Source organism: Cyrtonyx montezumae, unplaced genomic scaffold (assembly GCF_038088225.1).
Source record: "Cyrtonyx montezumae isolate F1298 unplaced genomic scaffold, pur_monq_1.0 scaffold_2, whole genome shotgun sequence".
In the NCBI taxonomy this organism is placed as follows: Eukaryota; Metazoa; Chordata; class Aves; order Galliformes; family Odontophoridae; genus Cyrtonyx; species Cyrtonyx montezumae.
The window spans coordinates 22,891,932-22,919,875 of NW_027071936.1; the positions used below are offsets into that span (position 1 = coordinate 22,891,932).

Consider the following 27,944-nt stretch of genomic DNA (forward strand, 5'->3'; position numbering starts at 1 on the left):
TTAAAGTAGATTTAAATTAATCCTGTAAGTTTTGACTTAGTGGTATTACTGAAAATGAGTATCAGAACTGATGAACTTGCTGCAGTCCTTCATTGCCAAGCTCAGCTGCAGGACATAATCTGGACAGGAAATACAGAACTCTCTCTGTGTAGAGATTTACAAGAGTGTTTTATCATTTAAGACAGCAGAGCTAACGTCAGGCATCAAGAATGCGACAAATACATCTGCATCTCTCTTTGGTAACCTCTTCCATTCTCGCTTTTCAGAGTTTTTACAGTGTGTAGTTTTCTCATCTGTTTATGCTACACTTACACATATTCAGATCTATATACAGAAGGTGCAAAGCACTTTCACAAGTTAGAGTTTTTTGCATGCTGTGTAATAGCAAAATTAAAAATTCCACATTAAAACTAGTACAGAAGTGGAATTTGTTTTTATTGTGTAATTTTTTATCTCCCACTAACTGCAGTGAAAATGGTGAAGAAATAACAACTGAAAGTAAAAGCTTTTAAAGCAATTCTCTTTAGAAATTCGCTTATATTTGATAGCACCATCACTAGATACTGGGATTCATAAAAGGTCAAGCTAATTAATCGCACTCATGTAGTGGAGAAAAGCATTGTTTTCATTGCTTACTGAGGTTTATGGCATTCAGCATGCAGTTATATAAATATTTCAAAGCTACTTACCTTTTTCAGAGTAATAAGCATTATTAATTAAAATACGTAAGATTGACTCAAGGAGTTTACTGCCACATAATGTTATTATTTTCTATTACTCCACCTACCTTTGGAAGTGATGCTCGTGAACCTGAGCTTTGTGTTGTCATGGTCAGTACAGTTGTTATGCCTAAAGCCACTCTGGCTGGAGCTGCGTCCATATTGATCCAAAATGACACCCAGGAGAGAATCACGATCAAGAGACTTGGTATGTACATCTGGATGAGATAGTAACCCATCTGTCTCTCAAGGTGAAATCGGACTTCAATACATGTAAACTTTCCTTTTGATAACAAAGAAGAAATATTCAATAGAAATATATCATTATCTAAAGAGCGTATACTGCATCAAATATATTTATTCTCTAATGAATGGTGAATGATTTAGTTCCCTTTCTGTGATTTTTTAATATGTACATTATGCCATTACAAAAGGAGCAACTGCTGAAAAGAAAGCAGTCTGAAAAACTGCAAAATTTAAGAATTCAATAAGCTCTGGAACACTTCTTTCCTTATAAAGGCAAAGAGATGTTAGAGACAAAAGTGTTGTGATTCAGGAAAGTTACTCTTTGTAATCACATTTGTTGTCCCTCTTAATGTTTGGAGGTACTGTTGCCTGCAAAGAAAAAGCTTGCACTTCCATTATGTTTTGGTTCAATTTTATGGTTAAATGTTTTTTTCTATATTCAAATGAACTGAGGCATAATGCAGTGACAACACTGCAGATCATCCGTGAGAGATCCTGTTAAGTACTTCCCTTTACCTCCATCAAATTGTTTCAACTTGAAAACAGAAGTAGAAGAATTACAAATGGGCTACTTTAGGAAACTGATTGAGTGGCCTGATTTTTCTGAGTACTGAGCATCAAGCAACTTCTACTGATTTAACTGAACTAGAGGAAAAAAATCTGTCTGCTAATAAAAGTGCCACAACGTGTGTGACCAGGGTTTTCTCTTATCTAGATATTTTACTCTGTAAATTGGAGATACTTTTTCAGAGATCTTGACCTGATCTCATTATACTTTCTAATTCTGCTCAACCCTTATATGAATCAGATATAAATGGTGCTGAAGGCAATGCTATTACTATAAATACTGTATATGTGAGTTAATCATAGCAAGAAATATATTTGACAGATTTTTTACTTATTCAAATAAGTGCACTTCCTATTATAAAACAGGATGTCATTACTGTCTGTAATATAGTTTAGATCATGAGAGGCTAATTCTCTGCTTTATCACAGCTGTAAAATATTTGTTCTTTCTCTTCTATAGAACTCCCTCCCAGAATCTCCCCACTTACTAACCTTTCTTATAAAGGACAGAAAATAATTTTTTATTTGAAAGTGTGTATTTTTAATGTTACAGTTATTTTTCCAAGCTAATATTTCTAAGATACCTGAAAAAGTAGAGATAGGAAAGCCAATGTAAGATAGATTAAGTAAGGTCTCAGAGATCACAGTAAATCATAGAACTGTGGAGTGACAGGGATCTATCAACCAAATCTAAATCTCTTACAGAGCCATTTTGTATAATGTCAGGTCAGCAAGAATTACAGTTCAGGTTGCAACACTTTATTCTAGGACCTCACACTCATCTTTCAAAAAACTTTAAGAATATAAACAAAGGAGTATTGGTAGTGTATGCTTGAGTATCAGTGGTTGTTGCTTGTACATTGGTTCTTCTCAGGGAAACGTAGGATAAGAGATGTGTCTTTTTGCTGAGTGTCTGAGCGAGTGTGATTTAATACAAAGATCTCAGCACAAAAATACCTACCGTGCTCCTAAAACAAAGCAAAAAAAGTGATATATTCACTCCGATGTGGATTATTTTTACGTAGCTTTTCAGATTTGTCTGAACAAAGGAGAAAGACAGGAATAGCTGAGGACAACAGAATCCTGATAAAACAAAAGTGATTTTGAGTTAAAGGAGTGCAGTGTAGTGTCCACAGAAAGTATAGTGTCCACAGAAAAAGAGAAAAGAGATTATGAAAAGGCCAGAACGAGAACTGAGTGATTTGTCAGAGGAATTATACTGAAAGATGTAAATCTCTAACTCCGCTGAATGTGTGACTTAATATTCCAGCCTTCCTTTTAGGCCCAGTGAGTTTCTGTACATACCAGTCCATGCTAGGAGCTGATGGAATTACACTGACGTTAGGATTTCCCCCTCAGCTGGAGTCTGCTTCCCAACCAAGACTGCTGTGTTTCTACTCTCTTCTGTTCCCATGTAGTGCTGAAGAATTAACTTAATAGGAGGCAACTTCCTAGGGAGACAGGTGGTTACCCAAATAGAAACCCCTCTGTTTCTGCACAGATTACTTGGCTTTCTCATCCATGGAAGGCATCAGAGGAAAAAGACAGCAGACAGAAGTCAGTCTCAGCAAAAACAATTTGCAACAGTTCTTAGTATAAGTGTGAAAAATGTAATGCTAGTTTTTGCACTTCCTGGCTGAAATCAGAACCACCTGCATAAACTTGGCTAATGAAGCAGAATGGAAATACAAAATTTGCACTAGCAAATGTGAGCGTCAGCTAGGAGGCAGCCAGCAGAGGCTGTGCTGATTTTTTTTCCTAGCTGAAGCCATCATCCAGCTCTGAGCTCTTGTACTTTTCCTGTAGTACATTTGGAATTCAAAGTCACGTTCGCAGTGGTTTAATGTTTGACTCGGTGCTTGAGTGGATCTGAAGAGACATACTCTCTCAGCCAAGGAAAGGGAGACAATCAACTAAGAGCACTGCACAAATAATTTATTCTCAGTACATTAGGGGTGAGCACTAGTTCAGGATATAAAATATCCAACACGTATGTCAGATATTGGATGTAGACAAACTAAGGCCTAACAACCAGCCAGTACAAGGGCCAGAATTTTGCTAGCTGTGGAGATCTGCTAACAGAGTCCTGCGGCAATTCAACTGTTATCATGGACCTCTCTTCCAGCACTACAATTTCCCCTTTAAAGACAGCTAGAGGCTCAGATTTAGCATGAGATTAAGTACTAGTAGAGACCAGGAAAGAGATTGAGATTTCTTTAGTGATTAGAATGTGCTCAGCCTAAATGGCTGACTTTTGGTTTCCTAATACAATGTAGAGACTAAGATTCTGTCAAGTGTAAGATTCTGGTCTATAGTTTTGGTACAGGATTCTTTGCACCTAGGTTGCTTTATGCAATGGTTTATAGACAGAAAACCCGAACTTTATATGGATGAAATTAAATGAACATTATCTGGACATTCTAAGCTAAACAGAACAAAAAATCCCTAGGTGAGCAATGAGGGAACGTATAACCTGCAAGATCTATCTGTGGTTCTACTTCCGTTTTAAATGGATAATTAAATAATGTGTCTAACGTACTATGGTGTTTGTCCTAGAGAGAGAATTAGAACAAAGAGTGGAGTAAGTCTCAAGATGCTGTTTGACTGAATAAACAGTGTGTCTGAACTGATGCAAGATGGCTACTGACCATTATATCTTCCACTGTTTTGTAATGATTAATATCTTGGAGTTCACAGAATCACAGAATTGTAGAGGCTGCAAGGGACATCTCTAGAGATCATCTAGTCTGAACTCCTCTTCCAAAGCAGACTCCCTAGGCCAGGTTGCACAGGTAGATGTCCAGGCAAATCTTGAATACCTCCAGAGAAGGAGACTCCACGACCCCCCTGGGCAGCCTGTGCCAGGGCTCTGTCACACTTACCATGAAGAGATTCTTATGTACATTAGTGCAGAACTTACTGTGCTTCAGCTTGTGGTTGTTTCCCTTTATCCTATTGCCACACATAGCTGAAAAGTCTCTGGCCTTTTGCCTCCTGCACCTTAGATATTTATAGACATTGAGCAGTTCTCATCTCAGTTCAGGTTCTCACTAAAGCAATTTGTTCCAGTGCTCCATCATTCTGACAGCAGAGAAGTTCTTCCTTGTGTTAGTATGGAACTCCCTGTGTTCCAGGTTTAACCCCAAAAGATTGCAGATACATGGGTTACTACTCCAATCCCTACTCCAATCTCAGAAAGTGTCTCAGAAATGTCTGTCCAATGGCATGGGGGTTTGAGTTCTTGTTGACAGAGGAAAGCATCAAAGCTTGGTTCAACTTCTTTAGACACTGTCATGTTATAGCTGTAAAAGACCCCAGTGCAAGGCATTGTCAGTAGTACCTGGGACCTAGAAGAAGCACAGTCTGCATGTTTTTAAGCAATTTATTTAGTTTTAATGGAAAGAAAGGAGACCATGGGAATAGATTGTATACACAGCCTATGTACACATTGTATACATGTGGACTGCATAAGTTAAGAAGTTGAATAGGTTGAATGGGAAAGATGAAGTTAAGGAATGGGGCAGGTCATCAAGCAGATTTACCAAATTACAGAGACCATCAGAAATGGTCCCTAACAGAATCTAACAGTTCTGCTGGTGAGCAGCAGTCATGTCTGTGCAGTTTCCAGGATTGCTGCTTACAACACTTTGAGCAAAAAAACCCACATTAATAGTCATAACACAGCTCTGAATATTGTTAATCAAGTAGTGTAGTACCCATAGTGAAGGAGTTATGTCTTTTTTCAGTAATTGTTTGTGCTTTCTAGCCAGTCATTATGTGTGCATTTCTATGTGTGTTGGTCTGTGCAGCTACTGGTAGTTGCATTTGAAATTAAAACTGGGTGTTCCATAAAAGCCCAGGGAAGCAATGCAAATGACACAGGAAGTGAATGAAGTCAGGGTAAAGCGAGACCATCCTTGTAATGTGAGAAGTCGCATATTACTTCTCTTACTAGGATTTCACATAACTTTCCAAATTTGTCACTGCAGATACGTCAGTTGATGCAAAAACAGATAAAAGTGATCAAATATGTCCTTGCATCAACTCAAACACAAGACCTCATGAGCCATTATGCTGAGCTGTTGCTGAAACTCTTAAGTCACTATATATAAAAAACTGTTTTAAAATTATTTTTTCAAGCAACAGTTACAGCAATCCATTTTCAATTGCATATGAAACTCTAATGAGGCATGCAGTGATGAGTTCTTACATATTGTCCTGAAGCTTCAAGTTAATGAATTTCACAGGGTGATTTTTTTAAAAATACTTCTACAGAATGTCTCTCAAAAGCTTTCTATGCTTCATTGCTCCTAAATTTAAACAGGAAAATGATATTTGGTTAAATGAAATGAACTATATGGGAGTTTCTTGTGGAGTATCCTAGAGGGTATCTGTCTACAGGATATGTGTTAAACCTTCTAGCTTTTTGTTGTTGTAGCTAACTTTTTGTTATGCTTTCTTAAAAAATATTAAGAAAAAAAGAGGTTTTGTTACCTATAAAAATGTGGCTCAAGAAAATTCCTGTTCACTCAGAGTGGCCAAGGCAAGCCAAAAGGTTAGACACTAATGGTCATGGCTCATAGATTATGGAGAAAAAGGTGTAAAATATTATTCCACTTTGGATGAGACATTTGAAACTAGGTTTCCATTCAATATCAGATGAAGTCCCACGGTAATGTTATAATTCTTTGAGTTAAAGATTTTTGAAGCGTCACATGATCTGTTCCAATGAACTATTGGAAAAATGTGGAGAATACTTTCCACCATAGATTGTTCTTTGATTATACGGTTTATGGAAGTACAGATATAGGTGCATGTAAATAGCGCAAAAGCAAGAGAGCTCTAAAAATGAAGCAGTGGTTGCCTTCATCTCTAGAAGACAGAGGCAAATCATTTAAGTAAGTTTTCTTGTCTTAAGGATTATGCTAAAAAGAATAGAGCAATAGTTTTTATTTGAGTATTATCATTAACAGAAGTATATTTGAGTGGAAGAGTTACCTTCCTGTAGGATATACATCTCCACTTCTGGAAGATCATCAAGGATTAGACAGGTGTTAGCATCTGTACAGTAAAGGTGCACATTACGTGTTTTTAATTTGTATTAAGGAACTCTTGGAATGTTGGTATTAATTTCTCTCCCCTCTAAATAGAAATCATTTCAGAACCCTGGGTTCTATATCCTTTGGGTATCAAGGCAGCTGTGATACATTGTGTTGAAAAGCACTTTTATTTTATTTTGACTGCAAGAGGACATTATTTATGAATTCTACCTGTTGAATTTTCTCCCCTCTGTCAATTCATCCAAATCCAGATAAACTAGTTTCAAACTTAAATTTCAAGTTATGTTTAATATATCAATAACCACATTGGAGAGTAGACTTTAATGGACGAATGAAAGAATCCTAATTGTGTGGTTTGTTTGTTTTTAACTTGAGAAGATTGAAGCTATAGTCTCTTAGCATTTGCTGTATGTTTTTTGGAGGATTATTATGCTTGTGATCATCTAGTTTTCTAGGCAATCTTGCTTACATTTAGAAATAAAATGACTAAATTAGTAATGATAAATATTTGTTTTTCCAGTATCCTAGAGATGATGAGCTAAACTTAACATCATGGTTCTACAACAGGAAGGCCACCTCTAGTTTGGACACTCACCTATTGTACAATAAGGATGATTTCAGCTTGTCTGATTTTTTTTTTTTTTCCCTTGCCATTAAGATCTAGGGCAGGGGTAGCTGGCTGGGAAGAAGTAATGGAGGCTTTTCCTGATGTAGCCAGACAGAGCTTAGTATACAGAGTATGGATTCTTTGATCTTGGCAGTGCTTCACATCCCACAGTGTATATGTGGTCATGGGACTCACTGAAATAAATGCAGCTCCTTTTCTGAAGTGCTTCTTTATTATTTCAGATATCTGTTTTCTTAAGCTTACTGAAATAGAAGTTTACGCACTGCCAGGTACTTTTATTTCATTGTGTCAATTATTTGAGACTACCTTGCCCTGGAAAATGCATCTGTATATTTCAATCTTCTTGTGAGTTCAATGAGAATATTAAAAAAAATAAATTCTCCAAAATAACAATACATGTAAAATGATGGCTTTATGATTTTAATCATTAGTATGTTTTCCTACCTGTATTGTAATGCTTGGTGCAGTAACACAAATCCTTTTCTTCTTTCAACAGAAACTGTGGCAGAGTCAGACCTTCTGCTACTTGAACTGCTCCTTTTTCTTGCCATTCAAAAATGAGATCATTCATTGTGTATCCAACTATAAAAATAAAAATAAACTCTAAGTCAGTTGCAAACTTTGAAAAGCAAGGACATAACAAATAATGTTTATTTCAGCAAATGCCATAAGAGTAGGAAATAGAGCAGATCTCTTTGGACTAGTTAACCAAAAAGCATTATTTGCCATTCTAATGTATTCCTAGTATTGCATCCTAATTTGCCATACTGAGCTTGGAAAAAAGAAATCCCCTTCTATGGATTGTTTTTTGAAATCTTAATAGGTACATATTTATCCTTCCTTGCCTATGGACAGTAGACCCATCAGATCTCCTACTCATTCTATATGGAGTGAAATTTTGGACTGTCAAGGTTATATTTATGGGCATACATCAGTTTGTATCAATTTAGATACAAATCCTTGAAACAATGAAGATTTATCCAGCAGTGAGGTATTAGCTGAATTGAAAAAAATACTTTTCTCTGAATCTGGTGCAAAACATGGAAAAGTAATTGATCATATTTTCACATTAGCTGGCTATGAAGGATGAACTATCATTCAATCATCAGATTCCTTTATTTATTTTTACCTCATGCACCTGTGATTAAATAAAACCCCAACATTTGTAGCTGAAATACTAATCAAGGGGCAGACCTTGTAAAGAGAAAGTAGTTTTTCCTTTGTATTTCCATCTCTCAACTGAATATGTGCATGGACCTTCCTTGGGAAAAACTCTTCCATATCCTCTATGTATATCATAAAATATATCTCTGTCATTCTATTCCCAAGTTTTTCTGGGTAAATTGTTTACTTCTGACAACAACAACAACAAAATTGTTGCCTGATCTCATTAAGGTTTCGTTTAGTCTTTCTCAGGATCTAATATATTTGGACAATGTGAGATTTTAAGATTGAAATCTAAAACTAAATGGCTTCTATTGTTGAAATAGCTGAACCACAAGGGTAACACTTGACTCATATATAATTGAAGCATGAGGAAAAGAATGGAATCATTTAGAATGATGCTGGTTTATCTTCTTTGGTTGGGGCTACGTGAATATGCTGAAAACAAACCCATATCCTTTTAAATCCTTCAATAAGATCAGATGTAACATCAGACAATATAAGCATGTATTGAATGTATATTTTTCCAACTATACTTGCATACATGATACTATAAACATTTAAAATTCAATATCAAATGTCTTAAACTAGAAAAAATAAAAAATATAGCTCTTAACAAACTTTGCATGTATTCAGACAAAAAGCAGTTGTGTGTAAAGATTATCATTTGAAGCATGTAGATTATGGCCAGAAGTGATGTCCCCTGAGTAAAACTCATTGAACTGACAAGAAACAACTGCTATGTCAAAATGTATTTCTCTAAATCAGATTCATTCATCTCTAATCTTTAACTTTGAATATCTTCTCTATCCCCTAATTCTTCAATGGTGTAATATATTAAAATTAGTAAGTATATACAGAGTACTGATATAATAGTTTATTTTTACTGTCTACATTTTAAATATCCAAATCTAGCTTGAGTATTCAGTACTGTAATTCTAGTTTGGAAGACCATACTGATACAGAAAGCATGTCTTAAAACATAGAAGATCTTAAAGGAGATGCAATATTATGTTATTCCAAAAAATAAAAATAAAAAAAATAAAATGGTATAATGCATGTCTTATTTGTACTAGATGTATCAACTTAGTCTCTACGAAATTTTTGTCCTTTTATTCAACGTGAAGTACAAACAACCCAAACAAATGTGCCCAATGAATTAGTCAAATCTAAAGTCAAATTAATATTGAATACTAAACTATTTCATAACAATAATTTGTCTGCATTTTCTTTATTGAGCACTTATTTATCACAGGTATCCTTGATTTTCTGAATGAAAATATTTTATTATTTGATACAGTTCCAAACAATTTGATGAATTTTTTTTCCGTCAATCACATAATTCTTTCATCTCTGTATGAAAGAAAAGCAAGACTACAGTGGAAAATATTGTGTTATTTGTAAATATAAAACAGAATCAGAGAATTTGTAAGAAATAAGTGCAAGAACAAACTGCAACTCCCAGAATATTCTGTGCAAAAATACCTCCATGTTGTTCTGCATTAGAGCTTTTTTTCAGGAGTAGCATGAGTACTCATAGAGCTAAATGAGCTTCCTTGTTATCTCAGAACAGGAAAATATTTTTGTTTCTTAACTGCTTTCATGAAGAAATCCTGCTGCATAGCACAGTAGTTAGCTCTCAGAGCTGGTGGTATTGTCGTGCACATAGGGCATGATGGGGAAAAGAATATCTATGAAAGTGGTTTTTAAAATACAGGCTAGTAGTTACTATACTGTTGTTTTAATCCGATAACAATTTCAGTGCATGGCATTATATAAGAAAGCTACAGTTGAGATCTGTAGCATGTTAATTTTGTGAGCTCTGTTGAATACTGCAATTTATATTTCCTATTGAAGTGGCCCAGCACCATACACTGTGGCATATTTTGAAGTTACCTTAAGGTTCAGACTCAGCAACAATGACAGGCAGAGTCTTATGATCTTCATTTGAATAAGGCACCAAAGTCCTTAGCACCATCAAATGCAGAGGGCTGTGTGCACAGCAAGAAACAGAAACATAGGGAGATTTGGTAAGGAAAATTTTGGATCTCAAGGTCGGAGTGTTATTTTTTAGATTCAGGATCCTAAAATTACCAGACATAAATGTTTACAGTATTGAAATTATGTGGATAAATTTAAAATCCCGAAGCCACCACTTGAGTTCAGTGGGGCTATATATATCATTCATACATATGTATGTGGCGAACTGAGGCCTACATTTGCAAAATGGAAATTTGATTAGATACTGTAACAAAACAGGTCTTTAGTAGAATGCATTTACTTTACTCAGTTGCAGAATAAAGAATACACTCGGACATCTGCTGCTGAAATAATACATCCAGAAATAAAAATGAAGGTGAAAAAAGTAGTTCACTGCCTGTGTAAGATTAGCTACCCTTAGCTGAGGAAAAAGGGATGACTGAAGTGAATAACAAACTCTCCTTGTGCTATGCCTATGCAGCACCATCTACACTGATCAAAATTATAATTAGAACTGAATGTTTCTGAAACACAACTGCAATTTAAAATAATTGCTTTGAATGCAGCCACACTCAGTTTGCTTGATACTCTTGGTAGGAGAGGAATGGGCCCATTAGTTATGCTTTTTGTCTGCGTCTTGTACATGTTCTAAGAGTGAAAAAGTAGGGCATTGTTGGGAGAAGCTCCGTTAGCTTCTACATTTGACATCACAGATGTACAGTTTGTTTTACTGCCTCTCAGTGAGTTTTCTTTCTATTCTGTAGGACTCTTACAAATGGAAGTAAGAGAATGTTCAAAAAATAGGAAACTGCTATAGTGGCTAACCCACTGTGTCTCTGGATAAGTAGAGTGCATTGACTTGGAAGGATGAAAATGTGTGAAAGAGAATCAAGTGCTGTGAGTGTAAGATTTTATTTTCAGGTCCACTTTGGATACAAGGGAAAGGAGAAGTAAATAGACAAAGAGGACACTAATGGCAAGTTAATCAAAGAATGAACCAGAAATCAACAAACCTGTAGAAGTATATTACTAGTTTCTGTGTAAAAAGACTATGATATGGCCTTCTATTCTTTATAGATATTATGATTATGATATCATTATGATTTTTAGGTTCCTATTGATGTGTGACTTCAATGGCAGGTTAGTAGCATTGCAGATGCTGTAACCTCCCCATCAGTAAATGGAAAGAGAGGCTATAGAGTTTTTGTTGTTTATAAAGATAGTTTGGCAGAATAAATAACTAAATGAAAGGCAAATCTTGATATATATGATACACAAAACTTAAAGATATCACTTCCAGGTCAGGAAGTCTCAAGTTTCTAGAAGTATTATCGGTATACAAAAAGGCAGAAAAAAAATTACATTGCTTTTTTGAATATCAATTCAACAGGACTGCTTAGGTTGCTTTAATACTGACTGTGTTAAACAGAAGTCTGAGATCTTGCACATCTGTAATTCAAAAGCAGATGGTAAATTGTTGGTAATTATATTTCAAGACTATAATCCCAGAAGGAGACAGTTGTCGGAGAAGTTTTCAGGAACAGTCAAGAACTGAGTGTATGTGTGGCACTGTGGCCTTTCAGCAAAAAGGTTTTTTAAAGAGGTAACTCATTTTCTGGATCCTGAAGTGATTTTAAGTAGCTGTTAAACCATGCACTGGCAGACTGAGACCTCTGCCTGAGAAGAATATGAAGAACTTCCAAACTAAGTAGAATTTAGAATTAATTGACAGTGTAGAGGGTCCAAAACAATTAGTAAATTTAGATTTGGCCTGCAGAAGTTTTTTTTTAATTTTTAGATTTATTACAGAGCTTGAGATAAACGTGAAAAAATGCAAGTAAAACTCTGTATGGTGGGAAGAGGTTGAAAAGATAAGGCAGGAGATGAAAAGTGGTTATTAGAACTTTTGCTTGGAACATTTGTTGTACCTATTTGAATAATGTAGGCAACAAATAAAATTAAATGGCAGTGAAAGTCTATTTAATTTATCTACCTAATCTATACAGAAATCTTTAGCAGAAGAGAAGCAAGACCAATATACTCGCCAGCACTGAAAATTTTCTTTCTAAACTGAAAATTTTCAGCATGTGCAGTTACATGCTTCAGGAATGATTCAAGGGAAAAAGAATGCAATCATACTGAAGTATTTATAAGGAGCAAGGGCAATCATAATGCCTACAAGTGCAAAAAACTGGACAGTTCTCTTGGGCTTGGTCATCTTTTCCAGAAAACATTATCTTTTCAAAAATTTATTGACAAATTGTTATAAACACTTGTAAAGACGAAATCCTTGGATGAAACTGTTGTTTGAATCTGTTCTCTTCCTTTCTTCCTTATTATCAATTTTAGTTATTATACATAATATGTATAACTTATGTCTTCATCCAGTTCTGATCCAAACCCAACTTAAAAAGGATTCAATTCAACCTTCGTTACTGGATCTATAGAGCTATATAGAATGTATTTGAATAGAACCAAGCTATGTATGACAGCTGTATACAGGTTGAGAGTGTGAAGATTTTGATTTATTTAATTCAATATCATCTTTGGGCAACAAAAACCCAATGTTCATAAGGAACGGTGGACACCCAACAAGTTTGTCTTGAAGAATTATTAATAAAGTGTCATGAAAGTATGGACATCTCTTTGCCAGGCTTCTCTTTGCCAAGGACTTCTCCTCCAGAGAGAATTAAAGCTTGGTATTCAAGTGAAGTAATTCCTATGAATCCTCAGTAGCTCACACATACTTTGAACCATAATTCCCTTGACAGTTCCAAGATACTTGCTGACTGTCTTACTTGCTAAGTTCTTCCCTTCTAACCTCTTCTAAAGAACCACTGCAAAACATGAACAATAGAATTTTTGAGCTAACTTCTGATCCAACTATCAATATATCTTGTAAATTTTCTAATTCTGTTCTGTTCCTGAAAACTTTGCTTCCCATGCATCTTTATAAAATACATATATCCACAGTAAAAATCTAGTTCTTTTCTTCAATAAGCTAACATGTAAATAGCATTATAAAACAAAACAAAACAACCAAGAAAGAACAAAATAAAATCTGAATATCTAGAATTTTAGTACTAGAGAGTTTGGTTTGAGGTTTTATTTTATGTTTCTTTAAAAACCAGTAGTTTATCTAAACTCCATTTTCTCTTCTTCTCTCTTCCCCTTCCCCTCCCCTTTCCCTCTTCTTCCCCTCTTCTTCCTCTTTTTTTTTCTTTTTTTAAGTGTTCTCTTAGAGTAACACTGTATTTATTGAAACAGTGCATCTATTCAAGAAATGGAGCAGATCTGTAGGCATCCAGCTGAGGAGAGAACTACAGTCATGTTGACTTGACTAATTTCACTGCTTTTCCATTAGGCATCCCAGCAGAGTGCCTCCAGAAGAGTCTGCCTACAGATTACTGCTGCAAAGAGTATGGTAGAGTTTTGGACTGTGCCCTAAATTCCAAGCAACAAAACACAAGAAGGACTTGGCAGATCTAATTAATCTGGCTTCAGCTTGGGGTAAGTATAAATACTTCTAACCTAAGTTACTCACTTAGAATATTAGCTTTGAAAATCAACTGTCTTGTGATTGTTGACTAAATTTATTCTGGATTACCAAGAAAGCATTATCCTATGCATTTCTGAGCCACTTTCCTAAGGGACTGCCCTCTGATGGAATCTCTCCCTGTGACAGGTTTTTCCTTATTAGATTTTCAGAAAAGAGCAGCATTTCAGGTGCAGTCCTCTCCCACCTCTCTCAAACCTAATATGTGCTAAAGCCTATAAGTTTTCAGGTATCCATTTTATATCAATTTCTGTGGCTTCAGCATCATTTGCAGGTTCAGCAGCAATTGCACAGTTGCTCCTGGCCTTTCATGCTATTAGCTGGGAACTGAGGAGTACAGATATCTATCTCTTGGTAGCTGTGTATGAGTTCTCACTTTAGATTTACACAGTGGGTTGAGTCAACCTGCTACAGAATAGAAGCCATGTACTCATTCAAGTACCGAGGACCACTGGTAGGTGAGAAATACAGCCCTGGTCTATTACTTGTCATCTGTGTTATAATGGGAGAAGAATAACATGTGCATCATCTCCCTTGATGCAGACTACCTGCTGGCCTGTCTACAGATCTTTCTATTTCAACAATCTCTATTCCTCCAATTTAGACATGGGAGGGAAGAAATTGTACTACTCAGATAATATAATTATGCAGTACAGAGTCATTTTTCTTTAAAATCCCCCCAAATAGGAAATGATTGCTTAGAAAGACAAAAAAACTCACATAAATCAAAAGTGTATGTGTGTGGAGGGGGGAAGGGTGGAAGGTGATTTTTTAAGAGAAAGAAATCATCAAAATGAAATAATTGTTATCCCTTACATATGTTGCTTTTCATGGCATATTTCTGCTGAAGACTTTTAATGGTACTATTGGGTGAAGATTTAAGAATATTGAATTTCAGATAAAGTTATAATACAGCATATATAGAATTGTGATATATGAATCAAGGAATGCAGTGAGATAAAAACTAAGAAAATAGAGACAAGAAGATCTAGAAAATGAAATAATTTTTTCTCCTGTGAGATAGGCCTCAGAAATAAATATCTTGCTGACATTTCTTTGTGTCTTATTCAAGCAGAATAAAACTAAAATTATCTCACATGCCTGTAGGCTGCCCCAGCATGAACCTTAAAAAAGTAAAAGGGATTATATCCTAACTGCATTTTAATTTGCCTCTTTTTGAAGATACAAAAGCAGCTCTTTCTAGATTTTGATAAATCTTTTGGTAAAATAAATACTTTTGAAATAAAATATACTTTCACTTAAATAGTTTTCATATGCTTCAAGATATAAGTGAAGGGGCAAATGCAGCTGCAGATATTGACCTTGGAAAAACCATTACTAGAGCTGCATAAAAAAGGGAAAAAGCTATACATTAGTTTTCCTCAGCATTTGAGGGAAAAAAAGCTATACTTGAGTTTTCCTCGTAGTGCTTCATGTGCTGGAGCAATGGTATCAATACTGACGGAAAATATCTATTACTGAATAAAATCAGTTTCTTATACCAGAGGAAAAATCTACTAGTTGTCTTCTATAATTAACTGTCAGCCTTTCTTTGTGACCTTGAATGGAGGCAAGATGAGCAAGAGAAAAATAAGTGGTCTGTTACAAGTTGTCCAATTTGGGTAGTGTCATGAGCAGGCTTGCAAGGTCAGGCACAGGTTAAAGAAATTCTGGAATTAATTAACAATGGAAGTTCAATGGAAATCCTACCTTACCTGACACTTAGTAAGAAGGAAAAAAGTGATGTTTACTTGAAAAACATCTAGAAGTATGGTTGCTGCTCTTCAGTTCTTGCACTGTTTTTCTTTTTATAAAACAGCCTGGTGATTGGATAATTTATTCTGGACACAAGACGTGTGTTTTCAGTTTTGAAACCCACATCTTCTTCCTCCCTAGACAGTGCATGCACCAGGACATTTGCTTCAGTGCCCCTGTTTCAGCTGTTTTAGTGCAGACCAAAGTTAGAGATTCTTGGGAGACTTTACAGTCTTGGGGCTATTCCAGTCCTTCACAAGATTTTATATGAGCCATGTGAAAATGCTATATGCACCCATCTTCCTATATTCTTCTGTAATTTTAAAGAGGAGTGGATGCCTACTCTTAGCCAAAATGCTCTGGAATTGGGATCCTTCTGTTCACCTTTCAGTAAGTTTTTTAAATCGTTCAGAGTTCAGTCTCATATGAGGCACTTTTTCACTCTCCTGCTCAGCATGGAGATAATTTTTGTAACTTCTCCAAAGTGTCTGTTTCTCTTCCTGTACTCTGGGATAGGGAAACCAGTCTGAGACGGTTGACCTCCTGACCTTTAAGGTAAGGAGGCTGGAAATGGTGTTGCTGCTCCCTTTTTCTTTGAATATGTCCCAAAGCTGTTTCTCTCAACTTGTTCATGCAAAACTAACATGTTGCTTAGCTAGCAGATATCTAAGTATAGCCAAAGCTGACATACTACAAGATTTTCTGTCCCGGGACAGGTAATTTGGCCATAGTCCCTATTTTTCAATGTCTGGAGTTGCGGGTGACACGGAGTTAGACAAAGCAACACTTCCTTGTGAAAATAGATTTGATCTTTCTCTGTAACTAAAAGATTTAAAATATCTTAAAATGAAGAAGCCATTTGTGTTTTGGTCAGCAGTTCTTTTATGAGCATTAGAGTACTCTGTGCTACCTGAATGCACAGCAGGGAATTTAAATGAATGATTAAAAACAAGACTTCATTGACTTCGGTTTTATGCTGAAAAACACAGTCAGACATCCACAGTGCTATTTAACTAACAAGTATTTGTTCCCTATGGTACAGACTGTGGGAACTGAGAGCTTCTCCAAGCTGAGAAATACCTGTTGCTCATGAAGGCTCAGTTATAAACTATCCTCACATGGGCTGAAACAGAAAAATTTAATGAAGTTGTTAAAGCAACAATTTTTAAAGTAGCATTTAATAGATATACCTCTTTCTTCCTCACTTAAATACAATGATACTTTCTGTTCAAAGCATAGTTAATATAGTGAATATAATGCCCACGTGCATGTATTCTGATTCATCTGCTTCATTTTAACCTCTTACTCAGTGATATTGTTCATAAATATTACGTAGGTTATTAATAGAATTATTCACTTAAGCGTGGAATTTTGCTTAAATGATAAATATATAATCTTGCCCTAAGTTCCTTGACATTTGCAGCAAATAACCATCTCTCAATTTTTGTCAAGGCAACTTCTGCTGTCAGATTTAGCCACTGTCCTCATATGAAGGCCTCATTTGTAATATTACCATCTGTCCATATCAACAAAAGAAAGACCTGGCTTTCATTCTCACCCTGTATTTTATTTTTTTCTTGTAAAAGCATGCCATTATCCATACAACAAACAGTTCTGACATACTGACTTATACATAATAACATATCACTTCTCTTAGATACTACTTCATTGCAGTAAAAAAAAAAAAAAAGAAAAAAGTAAGAAATACTTAAATCAAGTTGTATGTTGTGTTTATGTCCTGTAATGCATTTCAATAATCTTGTATGCTCATTCTATATATAGAAAATTATTTTTTGAAACCATAAATCTAGGTCTCATATTATCTGTAAGTACTTATTGGTTACCCTTTTTTCTCAATCATTTATTTTCACAAAATCCATCTTGCCAGAATTTTTGAAAGAATGCTTTATATTATATTATATTATATTATATTATATTATATTATATTATATTATATTATATTATATTATATTATATTATATTATATTATATTATATTATATTATATTATATATATTATATATATTATATTATATATATTATATTATATATATTATATTATATTATATTATATATATTATATTACATTATATATATTATATTATATTATATATATTATGTTATATTATATATATTATGTTATATTATATATATTATGTTATATTATATATATTATGTTATATTATATATATTATGTTATATTATATATATTATGTTATATATATTATATTATGTTATATATATTATATTATGTTATATATATTATATTATGTTATATATATTATATTATGTTATATATATTATATTATGTTATATATATTATATTATGTTATAACATATATCATATCATTTTTACTTTTCTTCTTCACATCACTAGAAGGATGGTTCTGATAGGAATCTCTTCTAAATTTTTATCATTTTAAGGGAAAAGGCAAGTTACACACATTACTTATTAGAGGTAAAGTATAAAAAAAATTGCATTTTTTTGCCTGCCTCCTTACACATCCTTTGGTAGATCAAATCCTAGCATCAGATAGAACACTTCCAGAAGGCTAAGTGCATGGAGTTGCAGTTGGGTCAAGGCAATCTCAGGTACAAGTACAGACTGAGAGAACTCCTTGTAAGCAGCTCTGCAGAGAGGGACTTGGGAGTCCTGATGATGGACATGAGCCAGCAGTATGTTCTTGCAGCCTGAAAGACCAACAGTATCCTGGGCTGCATCAAGAGAGGTATCCAGCAGGGAGCGAGAAGTGATTGTCCCCCTCTACTCTGCCCTTGTGAGGTCCCATCTAGAGTACTGTCTCTAGACCAGGGTTTCCCAGTCCAAGAGGGATGCAGAACTGTTGGATCAGGTCCAGAGGAGAGCCATAAAGATCGTTAAGTGGCTGGAGCATCTTTCCTATGAAGAAAGGTTTAGAGATCTGGCCTTGCTCTGCCTGGAAGAGAGAAGGCTTTGGGGAGACCACATTGCAGCTTTCGAGTACTTGAAGGGAGCTTACAAGCATGAGAGGAATTTACTTTTTACATGGTTTGATAGTGATGGGGCAAGGGGGAATGGCATTAAACTAAGAGAGGAGAGATCTAGATGACATATTAGGGTGAAATTTTTTACTCAGAGGACTGTGAGGCACTGGTACAGGCTGCTCAGAGAGGTTGTGGATGCTCCATCCCTGAAGATGCTCAAGGTTAGGTTGGATGGAGCCCTGGGCAGCCTGATCTAGTGGATAGCAACCCTGCTCACAGATGGAGTTTGGAATTAGATTATCTTTAAGGTCCCTTCCAACCCAAGTGATTCTATGATTCAATGATTCATTGATTCAGTTTTGTATTTTTGTCTGTATGTGTGCCTTGAAATGACATAGCAGCTGTATACTTTCCATCCTGTTTTCTCATCTAATGGAAATATTAAGGTAGATTATAAATGCAACATATGACAGATTGAATTAGCAAATACTGATTTTGTTTCACATAAAAGGTGTTCGTAATAATTGTATCACTTATTCAAAGCCTGTCTTCTCTAATCTTTTTTTACTCTCTCTCTACTCTCCTCAGGATAATTGTGTATAATGCAAATAAGGTTTTATGAAGAGACTATTCAAAACATATGCAGTAGTTTGTTTTTTTGCAAGTTCTAATGTAATACTTGGCTTAGGCAAATCATCAGACCTTCTCTTTTGTTAGAAGACCATTAAGTAGGTCTTATGTGTTTTGCTTGCTGTTTCCAATGCCAGCCTAACTGTTCTACTGCAGATTATTTCAAATCCCAGCAGCCTTCTGGTTTCTAGGATTTCTTCCAGTGTTATGGCTGGTGGTCATGTCATGCTCACTTTTGCTTCCTTGCTGGATGATACTTTGTATAGATTTTTTTCCTCCTTGTACCCTAGAAGGTCCACAGCCCTTTCCAAGATTTTCTAAGGGACATTCCACTGATTTAAGGTCCCTGTAGAGAGGCTGAGGACAGTATAGGTGGCATACGCTATACAGAATCATGAACATATACATACACATAGTGTAACCTTTTACAGTTCCCCCTTACAGTAAGCCCTTTCTCTAGTCACTTCTAGGATAATTAGGCAAAAACTACAGGTATGTGGCTCTAACACATAGATAAGTTAAAGAGCTGATGCAGGAATCTGAAGAGCAGGGACTCAGTATAAATTACCTTGTTCCCATCATTTAAGTACACCAAGTTATTTTGAATTTCAAGATATTCACATTAATCACATAGATCACATCCTTAAGTTATTCTCATATTTTCCTTATGTTCTCCTATGTAACTGTCTTTCTGTGTGTGTGAACACAGAGAAGACTTAATGGTTAATCACAATACATATAAATGTCACATAAAGGTAAACTCTGGTACTGAGTACATCAGTTCAGTATTAAATTTAGATTTATATGAAACTTGATTGTCTGTAAAAATAAGAATGAAAAAATCTTTTCCCTTGAAATTTATCAGTGTTTCACAGATTAAAATAGGTGATTCATTTCCGAGAGATTTTTCTCCTTATGTCACTAGGAGTCTTTCTACTCCATGCAAAATTGCTGTAATCTCTAGAAAAGTATTTATAAGATAATACATTGCTCACACTTACAGCTTTCCAGCTGCATTATACATGTTTGCACATCCATTGGAAAATTTTTGAGATCCATTGGGCAGGAGAGTATTAAAGTCAATCTGAAAGAACACAAAAATATATTAAAAATGCACCACAAAAATACCATATAATTGCATAGGAAGAGTGCATCAAAACAGAGGAAATCATAAGAAATAGAAGAAACCATAGCTTTTCATTAGAAGGCTCTCAGAACGGATCTGTATTAACTGAATCTGTGTGACTCTTAGAATTATTATTATATTGTTACAGTATTTCAAATCCTTTTATTTTAGTGTCATGACTGTATTTGTACTTGCTAAAGAATGTCTTGCACAAAAAATTTGTTCATTTACATGTTCACATGATATTCTCCAAGTGTTTTGAGTTCAGCTCCTTAACCCATAAAGCTGTCCTAGAAGGGAAGTGCTCTAGTTCCTGTCTCTTAAATCCATTCCCCCTGTTTTTGGCATTGGGGAGCTAGGTAGAATTGGGACTGGCAAGTACAGCTGCATATTTCTTTTACTCCACTTCTTTTTCTTCCTGTAACTTCTTTTGCTTCTGTGTTGCTACTATGTCTCTTCAGTCCACCAGACAGAGTCAAAGGAGGGAACTCACACTCTGGTCCTATTCTCATATTGTTAATAACAGTTTCAAATTCAAAATCCGGTATGTAGGCCAGCCATTTCAGTGAAGTACCTGGACTCTACTTGATGCTTTAGTAAATATTTTAGAATTTTATATAAAGTTTTTTTTTATGTTAAATATTATCGGTACTTTTTCACTGTTTGCTTGCATGAATATTTTATTCAGATGCAAACAGGAGGGGAAGGGAGTGGATGAGATTAAAACAGATTTAGCAACATTCATTTTTCTTTTCTTTCAATATCAGTTCTTTTGCAATTAAATCACCCCTTAATGAAAAGCTTAAGTGACACAAAGCTGCACAGCAACTCGACTAAAATGATTACTGTATAATTTTAAATCTGCTTCAGAAACTGTAATAGTTCTTAATTAAATCATGGGAGGTTAAGCATTCTAGTTCCACAAGAATATGGTATCTACAAGCATCACAGTCGACATTTGCTCTTATGGCTATATAGTATTATAATTTTTTTGTTCCCCATTCCATGAGACTGTCAACTTGGTCAGAAACCTACTGAAGTTGCTATCTGAATTTGCTTCAGCAGAGTGCTTATGTTAATAGTCTACGTGTTGTGTCTATTTGGAAAGAGTAGGGCAAGGAGGAAATGTTATTCATTCAAACTGCCAGCATCTCTCAGAGTGACTGAGTCTGGAGATAATTGATTCAGCTTTGGTTGAGGGAAGGAATCCTTTTTCCTTGCTTTTGATATGTTTATTGTGTCAGAACAAATGTTGTGACACTGAAGAATGATTATGTTCTTGAACTGGCATACTAATTCCTTTTGTATATGAAATGTGTGTAGGACTTTTAACCAAACCCTTTCTTCCTGTGTAAGCTTGAAAACATGCTGCCCACTTGCACTGGAAGACAGGAAGAAGGATACTCCCTTGTCACTCATACAAGTCACAAACACTGTGGTTTTTTGTCCTGGTGTATAATTTGTTCTTCAGAGTCCTAATGTCTCTTCTAAAAGTTTCAATTACCATTTGATGCAGTATGATGCAAAACCAAATGGTAAGTGGAAAAGAGACATTCAGTTTGAGACATGTAAGATTTGATTGAAGTAGGTCCCTGAATTAATTCCAATTCTATACCATGACTATAGCATTAGCATACCTATATCAAATGTTCTTCTCATTTGATCGCTTTTTTTAAGGTAACTGGAAGAATGATTTTGTTACTGCTACAGTCTAATGATGTCTTTATTGATAAAAGGAAAGTGGAGAGAAGAGAAAAGAATTGGAACAGTTCCAAAAACAGTCAATACTTAGATGTGGTTGCTGCTTACAGCTTCTTAAAACTTCAAAAGTTTACTTTCCACTTTTCTCTCCACCTCCAGTAGTAAGTGAGCTATTCTTAAAATCTCATACTTCATCATATGGCTCATGTTTCCAAGTTGGAATATGACTGAAATATCCAAAAAAAATGAAAGAGAAATTACATTGGATTGTTATGGCATTGCAGACTACAACATGTAAAGTTTATACACAGATCTGTTCAGACTGTAATACTCCAGTGTGCAAGTGTCTGAGTTCCTCTAGGCTCAGTGTCTGTGATTTAAATTGAGAATGATGCTTTTCTTATTTTTTACTAAGAATACTTCAAATGAGAAATCTCATTCAATTTTGGAATTAAAAATGAACAATAATTATGATGAAATTCAGTATTTAGGGTTCATATTTACTTTAGTAGTTGAACTGTGTGACTATCAACTGAAAATAGCTGTTAACAATTCTTAGATACACTTGTGAATTTCTCTCTGAAAAAATCACATAACTAAAGACTCACCTGATGGAATAAAGTACATTTCCATTTTTGAAAATTCTCAACAACTTATTATCCGTTGTAACTTCGTGAAAGTTGGCACCTTTTTCATTAGCAAAGAACAAATCTGGTTTCCAAATTGAATCCAGCATGGATGGATCTAAGTCTAAAGAGTCATCTGGGTATTCACTGTATGCGAGTCGTGGATCATTCCAATTCTGACGGAGAAAGATGTTCACTCGGTAATCCTGAATGAAAGAGAAAACAAGCAAATCTTTATCAAGCACAGGGATTTAGCTTTTATTTCATTTCTTAGCCATGTAATCCCCTGTCCATCTGTGGATGACAAAAGAATTACTCAGCTGATTGCCAGCATGATACCCATTTGTATTAGTGGGGTCACAATGGATAAGCATAATTTCAGGGTAATTGAAAAAATCCGAACATAAGGAAATCCAACTTTTATGTAGTTTATATGACTTCTACAACAGTGTTTTCTTGAAATGGAAATGAGAGGAGCATGCAGAAAGTTTTATGGCATAACCTTTTAATGCTCAACTTCCCCCTCCTAGGCAGTAAGTCTGTCAGTTCTACTGTAAGAAACTCAGTTCACATCTTTCTTCTCTCTCTAATCCTTACATATTTTAGACATACCACTTAAGTTTTTCTGTGTGTCAGCTCATATTTTAGACATACCACTTAAGTTTTTCTGTGTGTCAGCTCCCTGTTGAAAAATTCTGTGAGAGTAGTACAGCACTGTACAGCTGTATGAGGAGCTCTGTTCTTCCCCTGTTCACGTATAGAGTCTGACAAAATGGTGTCTGACATGGAAGTGTGTATGGAGCACAGATGCATCACTGAATTCCTCTGTGCAGAAAAATGGCATCCACTGACATTCATTGATGTTTGCTGAATGTTCACGGAGACTTACCAATGGATATGAGCACAGTGAGGTGGTGGGTGGTGTGTTGCAGCAGTTGTGACAGTAACAGTGAAATGAATGGATTTCTTACACAATTAAAGATTGCTTATTAGGTGTAAGACAGAATAGACAAAAACATAGCAAGAGGAAAGTGGAGAAAGATAAATGGAGGAATCTACTTCAGTTTATGTGACATAGTATGTCAATTTGCCTAAACTGAGTCCAAGTAAATTGTTATAAATTTCTTCCAGACCTTAAGGTGAAAAAAAAAATCCAATTTAAGTTGTGCTGAAGCAATTTTTCTTTCCTTTTCCCCTGAAAAGTCTGTCTTAAATTGCCTCTAACTATTCATTAAAAAAAGAAATATCTTACTCAAACATATATCTTTGATAGGTTACTATAGCATGAAGAACAAGCAGTCACTGACTCAATTTATAAATACACCATGTGAGCACAATACCAACTTTCTTTAAACAAGTAGGGTGGTTTGATGCCAACACAGGGAACAGAATTAAACTGTCTGAATTGATTTGTTTTCCTGCAAGAGGATTACTACTGTGCTGTGTGGTACTTGCCCAGAGGGGTGACTCCCAACACAAATTACTCTGTTCTGAAAAGTTCCTTTGTGGGGGGAGAAAAATCATCATTTAAGCTGTGTGATTTCCTCATGACCTCAAGGCTGCCATTATCAAACATCTGCTGTGCCCTGGTTGAGCAGAATGAGACTGATTTGTGGGTTTGCACTTGCTCCACTGTCTTACAAAACTCATGGTTACAGAATGAACTTTCTTAGGGGTTAGGATACTGTTCATCTGCTTCACACAGCACAATAAAACTAACACTCAGACATCAAGTATCTGCTCTTTGCTATCTATGCTGAGAACTCAATTCTTAATGTCTCCAGTTCTGGTGTTTTGATTAGCAATTTGCAACACACAGTGAAATCTAAAGTATTTACAGAGTATGTTTTCTTTTTCATTATACTGATGCAGGTAGAACTACGTTTCTCTACTACATAGAATGTGGAATCCTTCTAGACTCCAGATACAAAAACAAATCTCCAAAATATGTGCTTTATGTGAACACTTCAGACTACCTGCTCTTGTAACTTTTGAATGCTGTCATTTGAACCAAATAATCACATTTTCATGCTGAGTAAAATCCAGATTTGTCTTTTGCATAATAAAATCAATTGGTACTGACTTTATTTGTTCTAGTTCACTATGGAATTTAAGATGGAAATCTGGACATTCCAAGAACAGTGATAAGAGTAAATGCAATGGCCTTATATGAAACACTATTCTTTTGAAGAATGTTTAAATTTTGACTGATAAGTATTATGAATTTCAGTTCATGTCTTTTAAAGACCTGCCTTTGAAAATACTTGAGGAGTTTCTAGTGAAGTCATAAAAATCACATTTAAAACTGATGTAGTCTAAAAAAATAAAAAATAGAATATAAAGACCTTTTGGAACATGTTTTTACTAAATTAATTAACTACATGCATTACAAGTGCTTGAAAATCAAACACCATTAAGGCCCACCTTTCTAAGATATGTACATGTAAAGGGCAGTAGGTTGCGATTATTGTATTCCTTCTTAGGTTTCTACATCTGTTGCTAACAGTTCTATTTTGCATAATACTGGAAGAAGTTGTTGCACATGATAGAGTGGATTAAATTCACTTTATAACAATAGGTACTGAATTTGATCCTTAGTAGCTATGAAATAAGGAACAAAACTTAGCAGGATGAACTGCAGTGAGAAAGCAGAACAAGAGGGAACTGTTAAAGGCATGGTGGAGAAGGGAGTGAGTTAAATGATTTGTGTATACCTTACAAGAGATTTAAGTCATTATCAGTAAAAACCTATTACCTTTTCTTATTTTTCACTTTCCTGTGTGACCTTTCCCCTATGTATTCTCTGTCCACAAGCTCTGTTGCAAAGCTTTAGGTAACCTAATTTATTTGGGTAAATTTTCTTAATTTTCCTTTGCATATCTGAAAATTTCATACTGGTCCAAAAGCTAATTTAGCTAATGATTTTAATATGACTTTGATGACATTTCTCAGGTACAGAAACTCAAGTATTTAAGTAAGTCTCCCACATTGGTAGGTCGCTTTGCTTGCAGGTAACTAATATCATTGCAAAATTAAAAGAGCAGAAGAGCCTTTGGACTGACATCTGAGAAACTAAGTATCAGTTGTATTAAATCTGAAGAATTTCCTTGTCTTTTCTCCTTCCTAGTAGTTGAAATTCCATGATTACTGAGATTATCTATGGTGAGGCCTCATCTGTAGCCATGCATGTTGAAAGAAAGTATAAGTAGAAGAACATTCACAAAAGAATGGTTTAGGACCAGAATGGACAGCCAGTACTGTGAGAGGAGAAAAGAAAATTTGATTTCTTTAAAGTGGTAACGCAAAGATGAACAGAAGACTCACTTGGCCTCCATAGGTATGTTGAAAGGTAAATACTAGAGGGGGAAATAAGTTTAAATCTAGGGACAAAAATATTCTTTATGAAAACAAATTTAGAATAGACAGAAATGGCTCATAATTCAACTTATGCTAATAAAAACATCATTGCTCTTTTTACTGGAATGATTTATTATTGAAAAAAGTGGAACGCCTCCCTAGTTTTATTAGGTTTTTCCAGTATTACAGGTCTGAACTACAGCAATGCTAGTAGCAATCTATGGATGTAGGGCAGTTCAGTTAATGAGTGATAAAAAATTGCAATAGACTCCATGCTCCAGCATTAACTGCAACCCATTAATCTGTCAGAGGTTTACAATAGCAGCTAAAGAAAAATTAACTGTGATTTAAATTGATCGCTGAGCACTTAACATTAATTGACATGTCAAATCTGTGTCAGAGTAACAAGATCTGACTAATGTCAAACATCCCTAAGAACATGCTTTTCTGTGCTCAATAGCTACAGGGCATTCATTACAAGAAGCAGTGTAGATACGCTGTTGATTAAGATAGTTCATCTGACTCACTGAACTATTTTACAATCAGTCCCGGAATACTTCCATGGTGGAAACATTTTTACCAGAATGGATTTGGGGAATGAATAAAACTAAAAATGATTTTACTGCTCTTGCCATACAGAAACCAAAGTCTGGGAGAAACTGGCATATTTTCCCTCTCTCTTAATAAGAATCAAGTCTGAATTTTCCAGCCCTGCAGGATTCCTCCTCAGTAAGAATCTTCCTTAGGAGGAAGCCACCTTCTTGCAGTTTTCCTTGCCAAGGCCGTGACTCCTAAAATTTTGCTACATTAGGTCAAGTATGCAGTTCCTTACTCAGAGATGAAGAGCTTTCCTGTCTGGTCCTGCCTTGAGTTACATGGATAAGAGCTTTGTTGGCAATTCACCTCTTTAGATCTGAACCCTTGCAGGCTGAGGATGAGCAGAAACGCAGGTCTGTTCTTGGATAAAAGCTGTAATCCTACAGTAATTTGAAAATGGTGGGTGCTCTTACCCTCTCCATTAAGTAGGACAGGCCAGATGGTTTGAGGATTTGGGTGAAGGCTTCTCTGGAAGCTTTAGCTATTCAGAGCTATTCAGAAAAGATTATTGATGGATTTTGAATCACGATCTCTCTGTTCCTCCATCCATAGGTGTATAAATCCAGATTTTAAGCTATTTAATATTTTAATTTTTCTTTTTCTTTTTTTCTTTTTTTCCCCTTACAATCAAAACTATTAAGTGTCCTGGTGAGTGTCATATTAATAATTTTCTTAATATATATTTTTTTAATTTTATCTAACTCTTTGCAGATTTTGACTCCAATATCTGGCTCACAATATTTGTATCGAAGTCAGTAGAACTAGAACTCACTTGCCAAAGAACTAGCTGAAACTAGGACTTTGAAATTGCTGCTTATAGTATAACAACTCTTAGATTCCTTTTCAAAACTGAAAGGTAGAGTTCAGTGCACTACTCATGCACCAATTTCTAAGTTTGTCGCCTGCTTTCACAGCTTTGGATTATGAAGTAATCAGGATACTATTAATGTTTTGCCTGTAACAAATAAACGTAACTTGCTTGCTGACCTGTTGCATTGAATAACTCTTTCATCATCAATAATAATGGTTTGGAGTACGTGAACATTCCTGTCACTATTCTAGTTCTAGTTCAATCTTTCCTTACTAAAAGCACAGGTAATTCAGAGGATGCTGATTAGTACAGAGCTTTCAATCTTTGTAATTCAACCCATAGGTAAAAAGAAGAGTGTATATACTATAGTTTTTCTGTGTAATCTTTGATTTTTAGATTCTGACTTCCTTTTCTTTATTGTAAAACATTCGATATTTGTTGAATTCAGCTGTGTTCTG

General features: G+C 35.2%; 1 protein-coding gene across 1 annotated transcript in view; it reads right to left on the reverse strand.

Moving 5' to 3' along the window:
* Positions 1-27,944, reverse strand: part of GLRA3 (glycine receptor alpha 3) — a 69,485-nt gene that overhangs the window by 7,679 nt on the left and 33,862 nt on the right. The window contains exons 4-7 of the mRNA XM_065736076.1: positions 22,704-22,927; positions 20,270-20,352; positions 7,665-7,802; positions 788-1,002 (exon numbers count right to left, since the gene is read on the reverse strand). Of these exons, the coding sequence (XP_065592148.1) occupies positions 788-1,002; positions 7,665-7,802; positions 20,270-20,352; positions 22,704-22,927 (660 nt within the window). The remainder of the gene's footprint in view (positions 1-787; positions 1,003-7,664; positions 7,803-20,269; positions 20,353-22,703; positions 22,928-27,944) is intronic.